Source organism: Pleurodeles waltl, chromosome 6 (genome assembly GCF_031143425.1).
Source record: "Pleurodeles waltl isolate 20211129_DDA chromosome 6, aPleWal1.hap1.20221129, whole genome shotgun sequence".
Classification (NCBI taxonomy): domain Eukaryota; kingdom Metazoa; phylum Chordata; class Amphibia; order Caudata; family Salamandridae; genus Pleurodeles; species Pleurodeles waltl.
This window is the reverse complement of record NC_090445.1, coordinates 1,512,017,114-1,512,039,087: the sequence shown is the minus strand read 5'-3', so window position 1 is coordinate 1,512,039,087 and position 21,974 is coordinate 1,512,017,114. Positions and strand designations below refer to the sequence as shown.

Here is a 21,974-nt window from a genome sequence, read left to right as displayed (position 1 = left end):
AGAAGGTCATTTGTACCCATTTACTCAATCTCATCACAAAGAAGTGACTATCTTCGCCTCGTAATCTGGTGTACTATAAATGAAGAACACAAGTGGGTTCTACCCGTGTTTTTAAGAAGTAGTTTCTATTTTCCATTTTTTTATATATTCATTTAACCAGGAATGAAAAAAGCTGCAAGTCAAACTCAATGCGACCAGAGTATGCTTTTAAGATTTCCAAATTACATATTACTTGGGACTGTGCTATGCAATGAAGTGATTACACGATGCAACTTCTAACACTCTAAAGGGCAAGACTTGATTCTAAGTGCACCCAGTGATACTTAAATTAAATACACCATCTAAGGTGCATTAGCATAATGTTATTTGGTTATGTAAAAAGAGAGTTATGTGGGTAGGTGTTGGAATGAGCACTTGAACCACACGTGCAATGCAATAAGATAAACAGGGTAATAAATGGCTATAATATTTGTTATACATCAGCATCATAATGTATGTGAATATGTTCACAACCAGGTGTATCTCTCGAAAGCCATCTTGGGAAGGGTTTTAAAATGTAGAAAACCCTTAGCAAGATTGCCAGACACACGTGTGCATGTGTCTGTATGTGTGCGATTGACAAAAAACATTGGCAAAGCAAAGACCCGGCCTTTTACAGCCGAGACCCACTGGCTTTGCTGATGGTTGTTTAATCAGTTGTACACTTTGGTTGACCACCAAAGGGCACTTTTTGTAGCACTTGATATTTAGTCCAAGGAAAAATTAGTTTCTCTAAGGAACCTCTCAAATTTCTGTGTGTTTCCACAGTGATGTTCTAGCAGGAATTGCACGGTACTGAGCCAAGAAGTTGTGGCGCAACAATTGTGCAACCCCTTCACTCTGTATCTGCCTGCCACAACTTGAACTTATGTGAGGACTATTTTTAAAGGTGAAACCATTTAAAAATGTAATGAAACCCGTGGCCCGAGTTTTAGATGGTGGGGTCATCTGTGTGACATACAAAAAAATGAATCATAGACACACACTTTAGGGTGGGCCTGCACTGTCCATAGAGCATCTACAAGTCAAACTGCCTGGCCATTATCGATCTGTGGGAAAACTTGGACTCCAGACTTTGGGCAAAAGCTCAAACACAAAGATAATGATGATAAACAATCATACCCCTCACCTCGTCAGTAGATTTCCTGGCCATGTACAATGTTTACAGAATACAGACATAAGGTGTAAACAACCTATTCATGAATTATAGTCTATCTCAACTACAAATGGATTCTCAAATGCTCACCTGTCGCCATGAGATATTTGCTGTCTCTTCCGCCCATCAAAAGACACCCAAGCTGCGTTCCTAGCTTCCGGGGAAAGCATGATCTGAGAAAATAGTGGAAAACAAAGGACACATGGTGAATGTTGGACCAAGCCACAGTAACCCTCAGCCAGCCAGCCCGCCCTGCCTGAGTTCACAATTTTTGGCAAAACCTTGTTTTCATGTGCAGCACATGTATGTCACATTACCTGACTCATTTTCTACATGTTTTTAATTTTGCGCCACGTCAATGAACTTGACTCTTGCAAAAATGGGTAATTAAATGTATGTATGGCTATGTTAATTCTCAACTGTGAAGCTAGCCAAAAGACAGTTGAGCCATGCACAAGGTCAAAGTCTGTTAATGCTTTGTGACATAGTGTTCTTTAAAGAGATGTATTTTTGACTCTATCCTAAATAGGACCACTGATGGGGTGGTAATGATGGATATGCAGTGTTATTTGGGAACCTGGGTACACAGATGGAAAAAGTCTGCTACGTTGTGTTTTCTTTATTTTCTTTTTTTACATTTCTTAGTCTGCAGTCTGAAGTACTGGCTGTAGGTGTGCCAAGTACCACTAGAGTTTGTGAGCTTGTTTGCAAAGTAAGGAGGGGTGGTGGTTGACATGGTTTTCTATATGATTCAATTTGTTTGCAAGATGATCTTGGGTAGTAAGGGGTGCCAATTAGGTTCCATCAGGACACCGGTGATGTGCTCATATTTCCTCAGGCCCTAGATGTTAAGCGCTGTGGTTTGTAGGAGGATAACGGTGTGGAGTCTGAGTGGCCATGGGACAGGGTGTTACCATCACACATATGTCAGAGTATGAGGGTTTGACCAGCAGCTCTGATGTCACATTCTGGAAGAAATGGTTTCACTTTCTTTGGAAAGAGAGATGGTACCAAGCTGTCTTTGTTTTTTGCCAATGTGTTTCTTGAGGGTGAAGTTTGTGTCTGGGGTAATGAAAGTGACTATGCATTCAGTGGAAGTTGGGTTTCGTAACCATCAAGGTTCCTGTTGCTGAGCCAGGTTTGTACTAATTTGTGCTCGTTCTTGGAAAACAACGGTTTATCTAACTTGGCTGGGTTGAGCTTTAGGTAGACATTGGACATCTAGATCTGGATGATATGCATGCAGTGTTAGATACTTTGATATCTTATTCAGAGGAGACTTTCAAGTAGAATTGTGTATCATTAGCATACCTCTGAATTCTCATCCTGTAATCTGAGTAGAGCACCAAATGGCTCTATGTAGAGGTTAAAGATGACAGGGGACTACATGTATAGGCCATGACAACTGCAATTGTTGGCGACTGAAAACCAGTTGTTAATTATGACAATAGCTTGCAGCAACCCTGGTTGTCAATCTGGGAATTCCCAGAATTTTAACTAAATACCCAGTACTAACATGCCAAGATGCTAACCATGGTGTAGTGTTTGAATGTACATCTCATTTCAAACTGCCAATACTTCAACCAAGGACCTCAATGAGATTAACACTCCAATTTCCCGAACAGCCACCACAGCCCAGATTTCTAGACTACCGGAAAGTATGCCTTGGATCAGTTAGGTCAGAGAGACATGTGATTTTATGAAAAACACCAGTGCTGTAGAATTGAAGTTACTGGTAAGTAAGGATTTTCTTTGCCAGAAGTGTGTCTTTCATACATGCCTGAATCTGAGTAGCACGCCGTAATTGTAGTGGATGATAAAAAGCCTGATGTAGGCATACCTCGAGTGCAACAGGTTACAGAGAACTGCATGGCCTGACACAGTTTGCTGCTGCTTTCTGATCCATTTAAGTAGTGTCTGATCAATGTGTGCCTCGAGTGCAACAGGTTACAGAGAACTGCATGGCCTAACACAGTTTGCTGCTGCTTTCTGATCCAGTTAAGTAGTGTCTGATCAATGTGTGCCTCGAGTGCAACAGGTTACAGAGAACTGCATGGCCTAACAGTTTGCTGCTGCTTTCTGATCCAGTTAAGTAGTGTCTGATCAATGTGTGCCTCGAGTGCAACAGGTTACAGAGAACTGCATGGCCTAACACAGTTTGCTGCTGCTTTCTGATCCAGTTAAGTAGTGTCTGATCAATGTGTGCCTTGAGTGCAACAGGTTACAGAGAACTGCATGGCCTAACACAGTTTGCTGCTGCTTTCTGATCCAGTTAAGTAGTGTCTGATCAATGTGTGCCTCGCCTTCCAGGCTTTGGTTACAACCCCATGCTATGACTCACTTACCTGTGGTAAATGGTGATGTAAGCAGGTAACTATCTTCTCAGGCCCTGTTTCTATAGTGAGCACCCCCTTCCTGTGCATCCGAACAGGACGAAAAGCTTATCTGAAGCTCTTATGTTTTTTGTTCTATCAATGTACATCTTGCGGCATCTGCAGATGTTCAGCAAGTGCAGGGTCTATCCCCCATGGAAGACAGATTGTGGAAGAAAGAACAATATACCACTATCTCACTGAGAAAGGTTTGAAGGCATTTTAGGCATGAACTCTGGCCTTGTTTGTAATTAGTAGGTTGTCCTGTTTTCAGAGTTAATTATTAGTGGATATCAATGGTGTTTTGGCCGTGTGTTCCAAACCTTTTGGGGCCCATGATTATCTGTGTTTGTGTAGCTGCCTAACCCCTAAAACAGATAAAATCTAAATTTTTCCAGTTTTTACTACAAATGTTTTTTTGCAAGGATTGTTATAAAGCACCTATTTAATTCAAAAGAGAAGTCACGTGGTATACATGACTTCCTATTCGCATTGCGTCCAACTGACCTATGTTAGACTGCTTTAAGTATAGAATGTCCATTTATGTATTGCACTCCATTTAACACTCATATCTTGTTACCCTCTCTCACATCTCCTTACCTCTCAGACTCACCCGGTCAGTACTCTGGTTTACAGGCCTGCTAATGGATTAAAATGTTTGAAAAACGAATCCCTAGACACAGCTAGGGGCTATGCACATACTCCTTACTGCCAGCAGTATAGTAAGTACTTTGTGAAACCTTTCAAATGCTGAATTACAGTATGTAGCCCTGCCTACTAATGCATCTGAAACTTGATGCTTTTCTGCACTTTTTGCCTGACTATATTTACAGTGGTGCTGCTGTTGTGCAGAAATTCAACTGTCCCCGTGGCAAATACCTCACTTTATGTCAGCTCTAGTCATTTAAACTAAATCACATCGTATTCTGGTGCTTGATATTTTGATGTTAACATTGTAACTATGAGTTCAACAACCCCTGCAGTAAAGTTCAGTTGGGTAAAAAGCCAGGATTAACTGAAAGTATCACACATAACAATGGGACACCTTGCAACTATGAATTTTGTTCGTATGTGGACAGTCCTAGGTCATGCTTTCGCCACGGTCCTTTGTGCACTCTGCCTCTTTTCACAGGTAACACTGATTACTCCTTGAATGGATTGTTAAAATCCTGGAATGTTTGGAAATTGACCTGCTCTCAATACTGACTTGTTAAAAAAAGGGCCTAGTGTATCAAAAGGGGTTTACCTATTTTGTGTCTGTGGGTAAGTTTGACTGTACATATTGGCTAAGATTCCTATCAGCCAGCCACTTCACCAATCAGTGAAAGAATTAAACACTGCCGAAAGAGCAAACGTGATTTTTGTATTCCCAGATTCTCTACAGTGTATAAAGTAATTAGACTGAACCTAAAACATGCTTCTAAACGCTCACCCCTAAAACATGCTTCTAAACTCTGGATCTTTAATCCAAGTGCACAAAACCGGTGGAAACAAAAGACAGAAACAATATTTTAGTGACATCCCTAATCAACAAATCTGAAACAGAATAATATTAGGCCAATATTTCTTGCTCCTACATTGCCTAGCAATGTTACACTGTGTTGGCCTCTTTAGAACAAAATTAAAATTACACAATCTCTCTCACTTTCCATTCTTTGAATAGCAATTTAGTTTGTGGTTGTGCACATGTTTTATCAGTGTTTATATGCTTACACCAACTGTTTCCCATCCGGTGGGATTTTATCAGTAATTACAAGTTAACACAAATATCAAACTAAAGATTTGTCAAGAAGTAATAGGCCCGGAGAAAGAAAGGAAATTGAAAGAGAACTATGCTTGACATACAGAGGAACATCAGGCAATACAGGGGTGACAGGTGTTAATTAACAAAGATAATTTCTTCAAAGTCTTCCCAAATGGGAGGGGATAACACACATTTCAGAATGGGAATTAGAAAGATGGATTTTCAGCTATTAAAACATTTTCACTTTACAGCTGTACATGAATGTAGAATCAGTGAGGAAAGATATTACACGGCTCCTAAAATAACTTTAAACTTGGAAGCTTGTCTTTCTGTGCTCCATAAATATTCTGGTAGATTCCATATGACACAGTTAATGAAAATGCAGTCTTTATTTTGATCGTGCAGAGATGTGAACTCACTGTAGGCTCTTCAGGTCCTGGTGCCAGACTAGCTCTGACCCAAATGTATGTCTCAGCCACACAAGCTTCTCACTGACAAAGGCTTTCAAGGGTTGTTTACACCACGGCAATACTAAAGGTGACAATATTCCTTCTGTCACTGATGAGGGCCCTTAAATTTGGATCAACTTTTACTAGCATATTCCGTTTCATATGTATGAAATTGTCAAAATCATACTGAATTATAGGATGAAACAGCATGACTGATGTATTCTAATCTTGCTTCCCTAGCTCAACACTATCAATTTACTGCTCAGCGTGAAATATGACTGATAAAGATGTCTTATCCGTTACTGGTCGATATACCATGACAGTGTCTGAAATGTGTGCAGGAGTTACGTGATAAGGAAAATGCGTTTCCACAGAGACCTTGGAAGGAAGGTCTTCTAGTAAACTTGTTGAATTAGTGCTTTTCAATGTCATGATTGAGTAAGGAAAACAGGCCCCCACTCAATCTGAAGAAACTATGACTCGTGCCGAATGTAACTTTGGGCAACAAGTTCTAGATTCTTAACTTAAGTAGAAATATAACTGCTGAGTTTCTATGGTTTTGCACGGGTGAAACATCAACCTAACTATAACGTCCTTTAAGAGAGCTCAGTGTAGACTCCCTCACACGACATGCAGTAGGAAAATCTGAGGAACTGGAGCTTCTCACAGGAGTGTTCTAAAGGGTGGTGCAACCTGATGGGTTGGAACTTAAGTTTAGTATCTTTTTTAAAAAACGACTAGGATTTGTTACTAAACTGAAGGTTCTAGGGCCTTTCCAGTCTATACCTATCATTGCATTGCTTTTCTAAGGTACTGTGGGACTCCCATCCCGACGGGGAATGACTGAAGTATGAGATCCCATACTGGAGTAAATGGTATTTTCAGTTGCACACTACCCATTTGGGGTTCAATTATGGTGCCTCACCAGCATTGCACTGACCAGGCTCTCCAGGACTTTACTAGTACTCAGCACTATTCTGATGTATCTTTAAATAACACACCTGTGGGAGTAATAAACCTTGCAGCCAAGAGAATGAAACTTGCTTAACTCATGCGTTTTTGCACTCAGAAGCTGGACAGCCATGGGGATGGCTCTTTATGTAGACTGGATTAATAACACTTCACCAAGAGGTCGACCCTTACCTCACAGGTCCTCATTTCCCTCTGCTATACACCACAAGCGCACCTAGGCAGCTCACTGATCCTGGGGAAAGGAGACCTACCACTCAAATGAAAAACAATCTGCAGTGCCACAGGCACCGTCATGACTTGAGATGATGATGACTCATCAACTCAACTATTTGGTGCAGCCATTGATCAGATATGATTATCTTCCATTGTAAAGCAATGTTACAGATTCTCCACCAACACTCTAATGGCTTGAACGGAGGAGGATGGGGTGATAAACCTAAAAGTCAGCCTGCCTTTTTTTCTGGCACTATGAGAGCCTGATTGTGATGATCTCCTCTTCTTGTTGTGGGTCTGTAATAAATCTGTCTTTGCTGACATAATTTGGAGTGTATGAAAGTAGCCTCTTTCTAGCATGGTTACCCCTACTTTTGGCCTGTTTGTCAGTGTGTTTGACTGTGTCTATTGGGACCTTGCTAATGAGAACCCCAGTAGTTATGCTCCCACCCTTAAAATATGGTTATAAGATACTGGTAATTCACTAGTCCACCCACAATTGGCATACTGGTGCACCCTTATAGGTCCCTAGTATATACTACCTAGGTAATCAGGGCATTGGGGTTCCAGGGGATCTCTCTGGGCTGCAGCATTTCTTTTGTCACCCATAGGGAACCCATGCAAGGGCTTCTACTGGGCTGCTATTGCAGCCTGTATGATATGGTGCATGCACCCTTCCACCGCTATTTACACTGCACCAGGTCACTTATAAGTCACCCATATGTCGGGCCTTCAAGCCCTGAAGGTTGGGTGCAGGGTACCTGTGTGTGAGGGCACCCCTGCACTAACAATGGTAACTCTGAATATGGCCATGTTTGGTATCAAACATGTTGGAATCATACCCTACAGCTTTTGCCAGCATTGGTTGGATGATTCCATGCACACTGGGGGCTCCTTAGAGGATCCCTAGTACTGGCATTACAGCCTTCTGTGGTTTTCAAGGCAGCATCAGCCGCTGCCACCTCACAGACAAGCTTTTGCCCTCCTTTTGCTCAAGCAGCTTGATCCCAGTAAGACAGAACAAAGGATTTTCTTTGGAAATAGGCGTTACAAGCATGGGAGGGGTAGCTTCCCAGAGCCTCTGGAAATCCTTTGAAGGGCACAGATGGTGCCCTCCTTTCATAATCCAGTCTACACCGGTTCAGGGACTCCCGAGTCCCTGCTCGGACGCGAAACTGGACAAAGCAAAGGGGATTGACCACTTCCCTGTCCATCACCATCCCAGGGGTGGTGCTCAGAGCTCCTCCAGCATGTCCCTGCGTTTTGCCATCTTGGATTCCAAGTTGGCAGGGCACTCTGGGAACATCTGAGTGGCCAGTGCCAGCAGGTGACGTCACAGCCCTCCCCTAATAGGTTCTTACTTGTTTAGCTGACCAATCCCCCTTTCAGGGCTATTTAGGGTCTCTCTCGTGGGTAGTTCTTCAGATTCAGATTGCAAGATTTCAGCAGGAATCCTCTGCATTCTTTACTTCACCTTCTTACCGAAGAAACTGCATCTGGAACCTCCAGGAACTCTACAAACTGCAACAGAGAAGCAAAGATAACATCTGCAACATTGTATCTTCAGCTCCTGCTAGCAACTGCAACTGTTTCCAGGTTGTGCATCCTCGGAGGACTGCTTGTCTTCAGCCTGCACCAGAAGAACAAAGGAATCTCCCTTGCAGTGAAGGATTCACTTCCCTGCTTCAGCAGGCACCCCTCTGCACCGACAAGTTGTGGTGTGGGTTCCCTCTCCTGACGAAGTGCGTGTATCAAGCAACAAGGGTGGTGGACTGATGTGGTCCCGAAGTCCAACTCTGGTGGATGTAAGAGCTTGCCTCCCCACGCAAGACAGTACCCCCGTGCACAGCATGTTTTGCAGTTGCCAAGGCTTGTTGGCATCGTTCCACGAACTTCTTCGTGCACCATGCAGCTCTGGCCCCCAGCACTCCTTCCTGCGACGTACAGCTTTGTGGTTCTCCGAAGGCGCGGGTTCCCTTTGTGTAGTGCTGCGTGGGCCTCCTTTTGCACCTTATTTGTTCCCGTGGTGTGGGACTCCTGTGCACGCTGCCTGGTCTAGTGAGTGCTTTCTGAGTTGCTGGGAGCCCTCTCTGTCTCCCCCTCCTGGGTAGAGGCCACCAGACCCCTCCTGGTCCCGGCCAGCGCCATTGTCCACTAACCGCGAGCTTGCCAAGGTTTGTTGGTGGAATCCAGTGACCCAAACGAGACTGCATTATCCATCTGACATGGGATATCTTCTGCACCAACCAGGAACCTGCATCTGTCTTCTTGGGTGCAATACGGACTGTTGTTCCTCACCGGTGGTTCCTCTTTTGCATCTTCTTCTGGATTAGCAGGGGGCTCCTGTTCTCTCTGGACTCTTCAGTGCTTCTTAGACTTGGGTCCCTTTCTTCCACAGGCCTTCAGGTCCAGGAATCCATTGTTGATGCCTTGCGGTCTCTTCTGGTTTTTGCATAATCTTCTTTCTTGTGTTCTGGTGTGTTCTATGAAAGTTACTGTGATTTACTCCTGCTTTCCTGTGCCCTGGGGTGGGTTTTATTACTTACCTTTGAAATTTTCTAATACTCCCAGCGCCCCTCTACACACTACACTTGCCTAGGTGGGAAACCGATTTTTGCATTCCACTTTCTCAGTATATGTTTTGTGTTCCCCCAGGGCCATTTCTACCTATTGTGATTTTCACTATTTGCACTGTTTTCTAACTGTTTTTACAGCTATTTCTGCATACTAGTGTATATAATTTGTGTATTAATTACCTCCTAAGGGAGTATAGTCTCTATTGTATTTTTGGCATTTGTGTCACTAAAATAAAGTACCTTTATTTTTGTAACACTGAGTATTTTCTTTCATGTGTGTGAGTACTCTCTGACTACAGGGGTATTGCATGAGCTTTGCATGTCTCCTAGTTAGGCCTTGGCTGCTCATCCACACTACCCCTAAAGAGACTGGCTTCTAGACACTGTCTACATTTCACTAATAAGGGATAACTGGACCTGGTATAAGGTGTAAGCACTGTATGCACCCACTACAAACTAGGCCAGCCTCCTACATGGAGAAATAGCCGTGTACATAACTGAACTGGTGGTAAAGATATTTTTTACTCCCTTGTGTGTTGCTGTTCAATGAAATTCCTCTGTCGAACTGGGATTCACTTACATGCTTGAAAATTAGCTGTCAGCAAGACCTGGGGTGCCACCAAGGAGTGAGCAGTATCCTAATGATTCTCTAAGCATTGAAGGGCATTGTTGAGATGTTTTGTAAACAGCATTCTAGAGGTTGAATGGTGTGTCCAGGATTTTATTTGCCCTACAGATGAAAGAATGTACTCTTAAGCCAACCTCGATTGAGTAGCCCCACTGTTAATTGGCAAAATCCTGCAATAGAGATATTCATTGCTGTCTCTATGACAAAGCCAGAGGTGCTGGTGCCTCCATTAAAAGTAGTTTTGCTTCTGCCCACCTGCCTTCTTGTATTATGTAATTCAGGGATGATCTGATGTTCAAATTTGGTGGTCATAGCCAATCAAGATTGGCAATAAATTAGCCATTACTTTGAAGGTGGGAGCTATGGAATGTGCCTTACTACCAAGAAAGTCTACTCTTCTACCATCTCTGTCAGGAGGACCAGAGCTAGGCTTTACCAAGTTTTATGCCAACTATACCATGTCACTGTGATGATGGAATGGGCCTTGGAGGGGCCTGCGAGACGTCATTTGGGAGGATTATATGCTGGAATGCAGTAAGCTTTTGTGCAGTCATTCATATGGTGCAGCCTCTGGGCCCTAACTCCTCTCACCTGGATTACAGGCAACCTCTGACAGCCATTCATGATTGTAGGATTCTGCCTTTTCCTCTGTGTCCTAATCTGCATAGGCACCTATGATGACATCTTCATGAGTGAAGGAAACTAGGTAAGTGTTACCAATACAATGAGTCTGGGTGGCCTTATTGAGGTCGGATGACTTCCCACTGTTGTCAATGGAGCCACTTGCTGCAATATTGTTGATGAAGCACCAACAAGAAAAAAGCTGACAAGGAAGACAGCCAAAAGATTAATCAACCACACAGGACCTGCTGGGAAGGGCACTGCCCATGCTCTTGATTATAGAGGAGTAGATGAAAGCTGTTTTGTCATCGGCAGAGAGACTGCTCATGGTGCTGTAGATTGTGAAAGTGCTGGCAGAGATCCTGCAGTTGCAGGTGGCATAGTTGTAGCTATTCGACCCATATCTTACTAGCCACTCTTGAAGAGGCAGAAGATGTACTGACTTCTTGGAAGTTAACTGGAGGACCACTGTGGATTTAGGTCTGAGAAGACGATTTCTGCACCACTCTGTACACAATGTACTCTAAATACATTTTTAAACATTTTTGAATGGTGGGCTGGCTGAGTAGGAGCTGTTTTTTGTCTGTAACAACCACTTTGGCAGGTGCTTTTTTCAAGAAAGCTAACTGCAGTAACTCTTGATGCCACCTTTTTGGAAGAGCTTGGTGGGGCATACCCATGGAGCCATCTCCTGAGTAGGGGACTTCCACAGATGAGGAAGAAGTTGTTTCGATTCTTGAAGAAACAAAGTAAATTTATTTCTCTGTCACACAGGGTTTTGAAATGAAGGTCTTACAAAGGGTAGTGCACCCACTTATGCTTAGAATATAGGTATAGGGGGCTCTGTTTGTGAGGATCATCAGCAGAAATCTTTCTTTGGCCTTGGGTGGCACAGTCTTTGAAAAGAGACTTTAAAAAGTGTCTGTCATGGTGAGACAAGCTACTCCCGGTCCAGAGTAAAATCCTCCAAACCACTCACAAGGGGATAGCTAAAGCTGTCTTTTGAAACAATATCCACGGAAGCCAAATAAAATGTAAATATTCTGATCTAAACTAGTACTGAGGAGAGAGAAAGCTAAGCATGTCTCAGGGACAGCCTCACATTGAGTTAGAAATCTGAGTTGAAGCTTAGAGAGTTTTAAATGAAGTGGATGAGCTCTTAAAAATATTACTGTTTTGCTTAGGGGCATGGTTTGCTCTTTTATGGCTATGTTAAATACTGGGACATTTAGCTAGAGATTTAAACATCCGAATTTATGAAACATTCAATGCTGGAGAAGTGCTTATTACCTGCCCCCAAGTTGCGGTATATTACTGGCTGGAGTTTTCTGATATATCTGTGCATCCTTTTGTGACCTGTTCCTCCTATATCTCTTGTGAAACTCCCAATCCCCCCCCAAGTGTTAATATTACATGAGTGGTCTGGATATCCCTGGACTAGGGTCCCTGTGTATGACTGTAGTCCTAAGTTGTGGACTCTCATTGCGGCAGCTAGATGCCTGTTTGGTAGTCGGTTCCCCTATGTCCTTCTGTACATGCCAGTAATACTCCTCTCCTTACACTTCATAAACAGAACATTGTAGTTTATGTTGCTGTTTGATTAAAATGGATGAATACTTTCTTCAGTGGAGCAGAGATGGGCTCTAGTGTTCCCCTAGTAAATGGAACAGGTTAAAACAGCCTAGCAGGAAGTATCAACTGTACAAAAGATGGGGCTGAGTGTATGGTCACTTGCTCTCACCTGAACAAAGGGATGTGTCACATTCTGTGCATAGCTTTGACAAAAACGTTGAAGCCCGACAAAGGCCCTTACTGGCAGAATGACTGTCTGGAAAAGATACACGGCTGCTACAATCCTCATAGGGCATTTGCTATTGCCATTAAAGCAGAGGCACTACTTTATAGGATGGGTTGGTTACCATGGTCCTGGCTCTGTGTACCTGTTTCCACCAAATCTTCGAGGGGCTAGCCACGCTCTGAGGGCTGGTTCACTGGCATCAACTGAGACTACAGACTGTCCATTTAAGCAATAAAACAGCTCATTTTTTAAATTTTGTTAAAGCAGTAGCAGAAAGCAAATTACTGGAGCTGGGGATGGAATTATAGGCCTGTCCTCTTTTATGGGTGAGAACAAGATGTGAGTGATAACGAAGAAAAGCCCACTGCCATATAGCCAGAGCACAAAGGACACACAGTGCGTAGACCCTGGCCACCTCCCTGCAACAACTCAGTAATGTTCAGCACCTTTGAGGAGTGGCTGGCTTTATGAGGAGCCCGTCGAAGAACGTAGAGCAACCTGACACAAGAATTACTGCATCATGGGTGTTATCCTCATCTCTGTCTCCTTAAACATTTTCCCTGATGCAGGTTTACACTGGTACACAGCTGTCCATTCAAGTATGCATGGGCACCATAGTACGATTTCCCACTGGGTGCAGTTTCTTGAAAGCTCATTTTAAAAGTTATTATCACCCACCATCGTGTCCAAGGGCATTTGCCTACTGGGCAGTGTACAGTAGCTGTAAGGAAAGATTTTTGTGAAAGAGAGATACAGGGAACGTGAACAATCTTCGCACAATGGGAAATAAATGCAGCCTACTTTATATGACAAAAACCTCATGCCTCTTCTTGATCACCTGGGCTTTTCCAAAACACAGGATGAGAGATCTGCTGTTCCCTGTGCAAGGAGCTTCACAGGTTATAACACACAACAAGTGGCACAGAATAGGGTTTTAGGATCTCAACATGGAGGTGGTTGGCAGTCAAGGATGGCACAATAAATATAAATTACACAAATGTATAATTTGCACATAATGGCACAAAGATAATGAAAATGTCACTTACCCAGTGTACATCTGTTCGTGGCATCAGTCGCTGAGATTCACATGGTATGCATGAGCGCTCGCCATCTGGTGTTGGGTCGGAGTGTTACAAGTTGTTTTTCTTCGAAGAAGTGTTTTCGAGTCACGGGACCGAGTGACTCCACCTTCTGTGCTCATTGCGCATGGGCGTCGACTCCATCTTCGATTGTTTTCCCCGCAGAGGGTGAGGTAGGAGTTGTACTATAGTAATAGTGCCCGCGCAATGAAAAATGTAAGTATGTACCTATTAAAGGATTAAGTAATATATATACAAATGTACAAAAATTGAAGGTAACTTCTGAACTGCTACAGGCTTCCGGGGAGGTGGGTGGGTCCATGTGAATCTCAGCGACTGATGCCACGAACAGATGTACACTGGGTAAGTGACATTTTCAGTTCGATGGCATCTGTCGCTGTAGATACACATGGTATGCATAGACTAGTAAGCAGTTAGTTCCCCATAAGCGGTGGTTTAGCCTGTAGGAGTAGAAGTTGTCTGAAATAGAGTTCTTAATACAGCTTGACCTACTGTAGCTTGTTGTGCGGATAGCACATCTATACAGTAGTGTTTGGTGAATGTGTGAGGCGTAGACCAAGTGGCTGCCTTACATATTTCTTGCATTGGGATGTTTCCTAAAAAGGCCATTGAAGCACCTTTTTTCCTTGTTGAATGTGCCCTGGGAGTAATGGGCAGTTGTCTTTTTGCTTTAAGGTAGCAGATTTGGATGCATTTAACTATCCATCTGGCTATACCTTGTTTTGATATTGGGTTACCTGCATGAGGTTTTTGGAATGCAATAAATAGCTGTTTAGTTTTTCTGATGTTCTTCGTTCTGTCAATGTAGTACATTAATGCTCTTTTGACATCTAATGTATGTAGTGCTCTTTCAGCCACAGAATCTGGCTGTGGGAAGAATACTGGTAATTCTACCGTTTGATTTAGATGGAATGGAGAAATAACTTTTGGTAAAAATTTTGGATTAGGTCGTAGGACGACCTTATTTTTATGTATTTGTATAAAAGGCTCTTGTGTTGTGAACGCTTGAATTTCACTTACTCTTCTTAGAGATGTAATGGCGATGAGAAAGGCAACTTTCCAGGTGAGGAATTGTATTCCGCAAGAGTGCATGGGTTCGAAGGGTGGGCCCATGAGTCTTGTTAGAACCACGTTTAGGTTCCATGAAGGAACAGGTGGTGTTCTTGGTGGTATAATTCTTTTAAGCCCTTCTATGAATGCTTTGATAACTGGTATCCTATACAAGGAAGTTGAATATGTAGTTTGCAGGTATGCAGATATTGCTGCAAGGTGTATTTTAATAGAAGAGAAGGCTAGCTTTGCTTTTTGTAAATGGAGCAAGTAATCTACTATATGTTTTGGAGTTGCCTCTAGTGGTTGTATCTGATTGTGATGGCAGTAACAAACAAATCTTTTCCACTTACTTGCGTAGCAGTGTCTAGTGGATGGCCTTCTGGCCTGCTTTATGACTTCCATACACTCTTGGCTAAGTTGTAAGTGTCCGAATTCTAGGATTTCAGGAGCCAGATTGCTAGATTCAGCGATGCTGGGTCCGGGTGTCTGATCTGTTGGTTGTGTTGCGTTAACAGATCTGGTTTGTTGGGCAGTTTGATGTGTGGTACTACAGACAGATCTAGCAGTGTTGTGTACCAGGGTTGTCTTGCCCACGTTGGTGCTATTAAAATGAGTTTGAGTTTGTTTTGACTCAATTTGTTTACTAGGTAAGGAAGGAGAGGGAGAGGAGGAAAAGCGTAAGCAAATATTCCTGACCAGTTCATCCATAGGGCATTGCCTTGGGATTGCTTGTGTGGGTATCTGGACGCGAAGTTTTGGCATTTTGCGTTCTCTTTTGTTGCAAATAAGTCTATTTGTGGTGTTCCCCAGAGTGTGAAGTAGGTGTTCAGAATTTGTGGGTGGATTTCCCATTCGTGGACTTGCTGGTGATCTCGAGAGAGATTGTCTGCCAGCTGATTCTGGATCCCCGGAATAAACTGTGCTATTAGACCAATTTGATGGTGAATTGCCCACTTCCATATTTTTTGAGCTAACAAGCTTAACTGCGTTGAATGTGTTCCTCCTTGTTTGTTTAGATAATACATCGTTGTCATGTTGTCTGTTTTGACAAGGATGTATTTGTGGGTTATGATTGGTTGGAAAGCTTTTAGTGCTTGAAAAACTGCTAATAATTCTAGATGATTTATATGCAGTTTTGTTTGATGTATGTTCCATTGTCCTCTTATGTTGTGTTGATTGAGATGTGCTCCCCACCCTGTCATGGAAGCATCTGTTGTTATTACGTACTGTGGCACTGGGTCTTGGAAAGGCCGCCCTATGTTTAAATTTATACTGTTCCACCATAGAAGCGATAGGTAAGTTTGGCGGTCTAGCAACACCAGATCTAAAAGGTGACCCTGTGCTTGAGACCACTGTGAGGCTAGGCACTGTTGTAAGGGCCTCATGTGCAGTCTTGCGTTTGGGACAATGGCTATGCATGAGGACATCATGCCTAGGAGCTGTAGTATTGTTCTTGCTTGTATTGTTTGGTTTGGAGACATGTGTTGAATGACCCTGTTGAAATTGTGGATCCTTTGTGGAGTTGGCGTTGCTACTCCTTTTGTCGTGTCTATTATGGCTCCTAGATATTGCTGTACTTTGCTTGGCAGAATGTTTGATTTTGCAAAGTTGACGGTGAACCCTAAATTGTAGAGGGTTTGTATGACTTGATTTGTGTGGTTTGAGCATTGTGTGAGCGAACTGGTTTTGATTAGCCAGTCGTCTAGATACGGGAACACATGTATTTGCTGCCTTCTGATGTGTGCAGCGACTACTGCTAGGCACTTTGTGAATACTCTTGGAGCGGTTGTTAAACCAAAAGGCAATACTTTGAATTGGTAATGTATTCCTTTGAATACAAACCTTAGATATTTCCTGTGTGATTGATGGATTGGTATATGGAAATATGCGTCCTTGAGGTCTAGGGTTGTCATGTAGTCGTGTTTTCTGAGCAATGGTAACACTTCTTGTAGTGTGACCATGTGAAAGTGGTCTGATTTGATGAATGTGTTTACTACCCTGAGGTCTAGAATTGGTCTCAGTGTTTCGTCCTTTTTTGGTATCAAGAAGTACAGTGAATAAACTCCTGTGTTTATTTGTGTGCTTGGTACTAATTCTATTGCATTTTTTTGCAGTAGTGCTTGAACTTCTATCTCTAGAAGTTGTGAATGGTATTTTGATAAATTTTGTGATTTTGGTGGTATGTCTGGAGGGAATTGCATGAATTCTATGCAATAACCATGTTGGATAATTGCTAGGACCCATGTATCTGTAGTTATTTTGTCCCATGCTTCGTAATATTGATGTATCCTCCCCCCCACTGGTGTTGTGTGGGAGGGGTGAGTGACGTGTGAGTCACTGCTTGTTGGTAGTGGTTTTGGGGCTTTGAAATCTTCCTCTATTCCTAGGAAATTGCCCCCCTCTATACTGGCCCCGAAAACCTCCCCTGTACTGTCCCTGGTAGGTGGGCGGTGCGGACTGTGAGGTGCTAGCTTGTGTGGCCTGACCCCGAAACCCTCCTCTAAAAGGTGTTTTGCGGAAGGTGTTATAAGATCCTCTGCTCTGCGGGGAGTAGAGTGCGCCCATGGCCTTGGCAGTGTCAGTGTCCTTCTTGAGCTTTTCTATAGCTGTGTCGACCTCCGGACCGAACAGAAGTTTCTCGTTTACTGGCATGTTAAGCACTGCCTGCTGAATTTCTGGCTTGAATCCAGACGTTCTGAGCCATGCGTGCCTACGGATGGTAACCGACGTATTAATGGTTCTTGCGGCCGTGTCTGCTGCATCCATGGAGGAGCGTATTTGATTGTTGGAAATGTTTTGACCCTCCTCAACAACCTGTTTTGCTCTTTTTTGCAGATCTTTTGGGAGATGTTCAATGAGATGCTGCATCTCATCCCAGTGGGCTCTGTCGTATCGCGCTAGCAGCGCTTGTGAATTTGCGATGCGCCACTGGTTTGCTGCTTGGACAGCAACCCTCTTCCCGGCTGCATCGAACTTCCTACTTTCTTTATCTGGGGGAGGTGCATCCCCAGAAGTGTGTGAGTTTGCCCGTTTTCTGGCAGCCCCTACCACCACAGAGTCTGGTGGCAGCTGAGAGGTGATGAAGACAGGGTCCGTAGGAGGCGCCTTATACTTTTTGTCCACCCTAGGCGTCACTGCCCTACTTTTAACTGGCTCCTTGAAAATGTCCTTTGCATGGCGTAGCATGCCTGGGAGCATCGGCAGGCTTTGGTAGGAGCTGTGGGTTGAGGAGAGGGTGTTAAATAAAAAATCATCCTCCACTTGTTCCGAGTGTAGTTCCACATTATGGAATAGAGCTGCTCTAGCCACCACTTGTGAGTAGGCTGTGCTGTCTTCCGGTGGTGATGGCCTAGTTGGGTATGTGTCTGGGCTGTTATCAGACACTGGTGCGTCGTACAAGTCCCACGCATCCTGATCTTGGTCGTCGTGGCTCATGGCGGTGTGAGCTGGCGAATGTGACGGGGTGTAAGTTGGCGAAGCCGGAGTTACAGGTGGAGGCGAGGGAGGAGGTGTTACCTTTTGTGTTGTTTGTTGCTGAGGAGTAAACTGAAGCGTTCTCTTTCGTTTGACAGGTGGAAGGGTACTGATCTTCCCAGTCCCCTGCTGAATAAAGATACGCTTTTGTGTGTGATCCACGTCAGTGGATTGCAGTTCTTGTTCAAATCTATGTTTCTTCATTTGAGAAGACATAGAATGCTCTTCGGTATAGGAGCCGGAAACAGGGTCTGGTGTCGCTTTTTTCGGCTCCGAAAGCCCTGTCGATTGTTTTTTCGGCTCCGAGGTAACCTTCCTCTTTTTCTGTGCCGAAAATTCTTGGCCTCTATGGTCTTCGGCGCCACTGTCTCGGCGTCGATCGGTGTCGACACCGAACTCTCGGTGTCGATGCTTCTGTTTAGCACTCTCTCGGTCCCGAGGAGGCTGCGTGCCGGTGTCTCGACCGAAGTCGGACGATCTCGACACTGAATGGGCCTTTTTCGGTGCCGATTGTTGGTCACCGAGAATTTGGGTGGAGCCATGGCCGGTTGGCAGTGGCGTCCCCTGGGCCTTCTTTCCTTTTTTAAGGTTTGATCTCGACGTCTTACTCACAGTTCTTGTAGAGTGTAGCTCGTCGGAGTCTGAATCCTGGATGGAAAAGGATTCCTCCTGTTCTTCTTCTGTCTCGAACTGTCGACGCTCTTTTGGCGTGGACGCCATCTGCAGTCTTCTCGCTCGACGGTCGCGCAGAGTTTTTCGGGACCGGAACGCCCGACAGGCCTCGCAGGATTCTTCACTGTGCTCGGGTGACAGGCACAGATTACAGACCGAGTGCAGGTCCGTATAAGGATATTTGTTGTGGCATTCGGGGCAGAATCGAAACGGGGTCCGATCCATCGGCGTTGTCCTCCACGCGGTCGGGCCGACTAGGCCCCGACGGGGTGCCGAAATCTACCCCGAAGGGCACCGAAGCGCTTCGATGTTCAACGCGTCGTCGTATGTGTCTATCTCTAACCGGATCGCAACGATACCGTCGAAAATCTTCCGTCTTCAGCTATCTTTCCGTTCCGAAACTCGGAGCGACATGAACACGTCCGAACCCGATGGCGGAAAGAAAACAATCGAAGATGGAGTCGACGCCCATGCGCAATGAGCACAGAAGGTGGAGTCACTCGGTCCCGTGACTCGAAAACACTTCTTCGAAGAAAAACAACTTGTAACACTCCGACCCAACACCAGATGGCGAGCGCTCATGCATACCATGTGTATCTACAGCGACAGATGCCATCGAACATATAGTTTCCATTCTTAGACATAAATAGTGTGTATATCGGAAGAATCAGACTATGTCAGATTGCTCCAATCTTTGCAACCTGCAGGATATCATACAAACGTATTCAACATTAGCTGCCTATTGTGTATCAACATGATGCTAAACTTTATTTCAGATTAACAGAAGAATGGACAGATGAAACATTCATCACCAAGGGCTTTGACAGGGATGCACTTTGGAACTATAGTCATTCAATCAATTAATAGCTTAGACGAACAAAAGCCCTTTTGAGAACTTGGACTTTTTTTCCATTCCACTATCGCTCTATGAAGATGACTCAGTACTATTATTATCTACGCCTGTAACAGCAATGGGCTTAAGATCGATCACATGTAGGATACTGCATGTCTCAAAAGATGAATTGCTGACTCTGCCAGGTGAGTGGTGCATGCTCAAGGGCTCTAAAAAAGTGTGATATTTATTTTAGCCAATATTTTCCTACATAGCAGGGATCAGAATTTAGCATGTGTGATATTTAGCATCCAATCACGATTATTTCTCTAAAATAGAGTACACCATGCAGATTTTGGACCTTGCTGCACTAAAATCTACATGTTACGTTATTTATCAGGCATTTGTCCCCCAAGTAAATTATGCAGGTTTTACCTGCCAGACTTTACCAGGGGGAAATAAGGGGTGGCAGCGGTAGTCGCGCAAATTGCAATTGCGAAATGTGCACTAATAGGAGTAATTAATCAGGCCAACTATAATAGGGGTCATAAAAGCAAAATGTATTTATTGTTCTCAACTGCCTTGGTAGCTTGCTCCAGCAAATCCTTTGGTACCTGTGCCTTCAAAGTCATGAATAATGTTAAGAACGTTAAATCAATATCATAGTTAGTCAAACTTTGGGGGCATTACAATTTAACATCATTAACTTTGTGGTTTGACAACTCTGTTGCCTCTAAACCAATTGAGTTCCCTTCAGACTCTGTAAGCTAAAATGGGTGTAAGTGACATTGAAGAGGTAATTCTATTACAACTAATAATTATCAGGCTAGTTATATGATTTACCTACAATGAGTTTCTTTATGATACTACCATGAAAGGTCTTTGGCAAGTCAGGCCCTAAACATCCAATCTGGTGAGCTAATCTGACGACTCCACGAATCAGAACTCTCAAATTTATTGTGCAATTCTCAAGAGATCTGCAAGAGAGACTACTTGTAGAGTTGTTGATGTAAGTAAGAACATGGAATCTGAATGTAGGCCTATGGGGAGAAGGTGTTCTATGTAAGGGGAGCAGTACAGGATTTGGAGCTGCTGCTGAATGGTAGCTGGATCCTGCTGGGAACATCTATTACTAATAAAGCATCTTGAAGAAGAAACTGTCCTGCATTATTCTTCCATAATGTGATGACGAGTGGAGGAACTGCGCAGGGAGCAGTTATGAGATGCTTCCACCCCTGGATTACATCAGAAGTGCAACCCTTTTAAAGGAGGGTAAGAATAATTTCAATAAGTTCTTTGTATAATTAGAGGAATGTGAATAAGAACGTCAAGGGATTAAAATAAAAGTACTCTGCAGTGTATTTGGATCTTATTTGCCCTAAATCTCAAGGTTAGCAGTGAAATAATCTATGTATGACGGTGTAAAAGCCTTGAATACAGCATGTGTTGCACTGAATCCCGACCTAAAACCAGAGACTAATTGTTCAGGTAAGTGGTATAATTTGGAGGAATTGTAAAATGCAGATCAGCTATTTTCAAAACCAGCGTTTCCTTACCATTAATTACAGCACGCGTTAACATGCTTTTTCAGTGACGCGAATCGAGTGCCTTCTGTTGGGGGAGTTCCGCACACTGGCAGGAGCCAGAAAGCATGGCTTCAAGAACGGGAGAGTGCACATGAACTGCTGTAAGCATGCGCTGCTGCAAGCCAGGAGCGCTACCTCAAGAACAAGAGAGACCATGTCTCTGTGAAAGGCTTGGAATCACCACTGTGCATACACTGTGGTTTGAAATCGCTGCGGCATGTATCTGTGTATAGTGAACAATAGCTAAAACAAGGAATAAACAAAGCTACCGCTAATACCACCAATTATAAAAGTCATTTATTAAGAAATTAGAATACCTTTCGAAGGACTGCAGACCTCCATCTTCGCCTGTCTGGGTTTCTAATGTAGGTGTGTCCACCTCAATTAGCAAACAACATACAGAAAGGACTTAAAACTATTAAAACTACTAAAAAGTAAACTCTGTGCATGTGTCTTAATTCTATCAAATTCATAGATCAGAAGTCAGCAAACTCGAGGGCTCTGTATCTGTGGAAAGTTATACGGCAAGCATCCTTAACTGAAGTGTTTTTATTTTAAATTGTTGTGGTAACTTATTATTTTGCCTTTTTATTTTAGTTGGTTATTTTACATTTCCCTTACAGGAACTACAAATGGCGAATCAATGGCACCACCTCCAACATTCCTTGCTACTCCTGGTGCTCCACCTG

The 21,974-nt window shown here is 43.6% G+C and overlaps 1 protein-coding gene across 5 annotated transcripts in view; it reads right to left on the bottom strand.

Annotated features, from left to right (window-relative positions):
* The window catches only part of NADK (NAD kinase), a 417,957-nt gene that overhangs the window by 8,304 nt on the left and 387,679 nt on the right, over positions 1 to 21,974 (bottom strand). For all 5 annotated transcript variants that reach the window (XM_069241012.1, XM_069241013.1, XM_069241015.1 and 2 more), the window contains one exon: positions 1,286 to 1,368. In XM_069241012.1, coding sequence (XP_069097113.1) covers positions 1,286 to 1,368 — 83 coding nt within the window. The remainder of the gene's footprint in view (positions 1 to 1,285; positions 1,369 to 21,974) is intronic.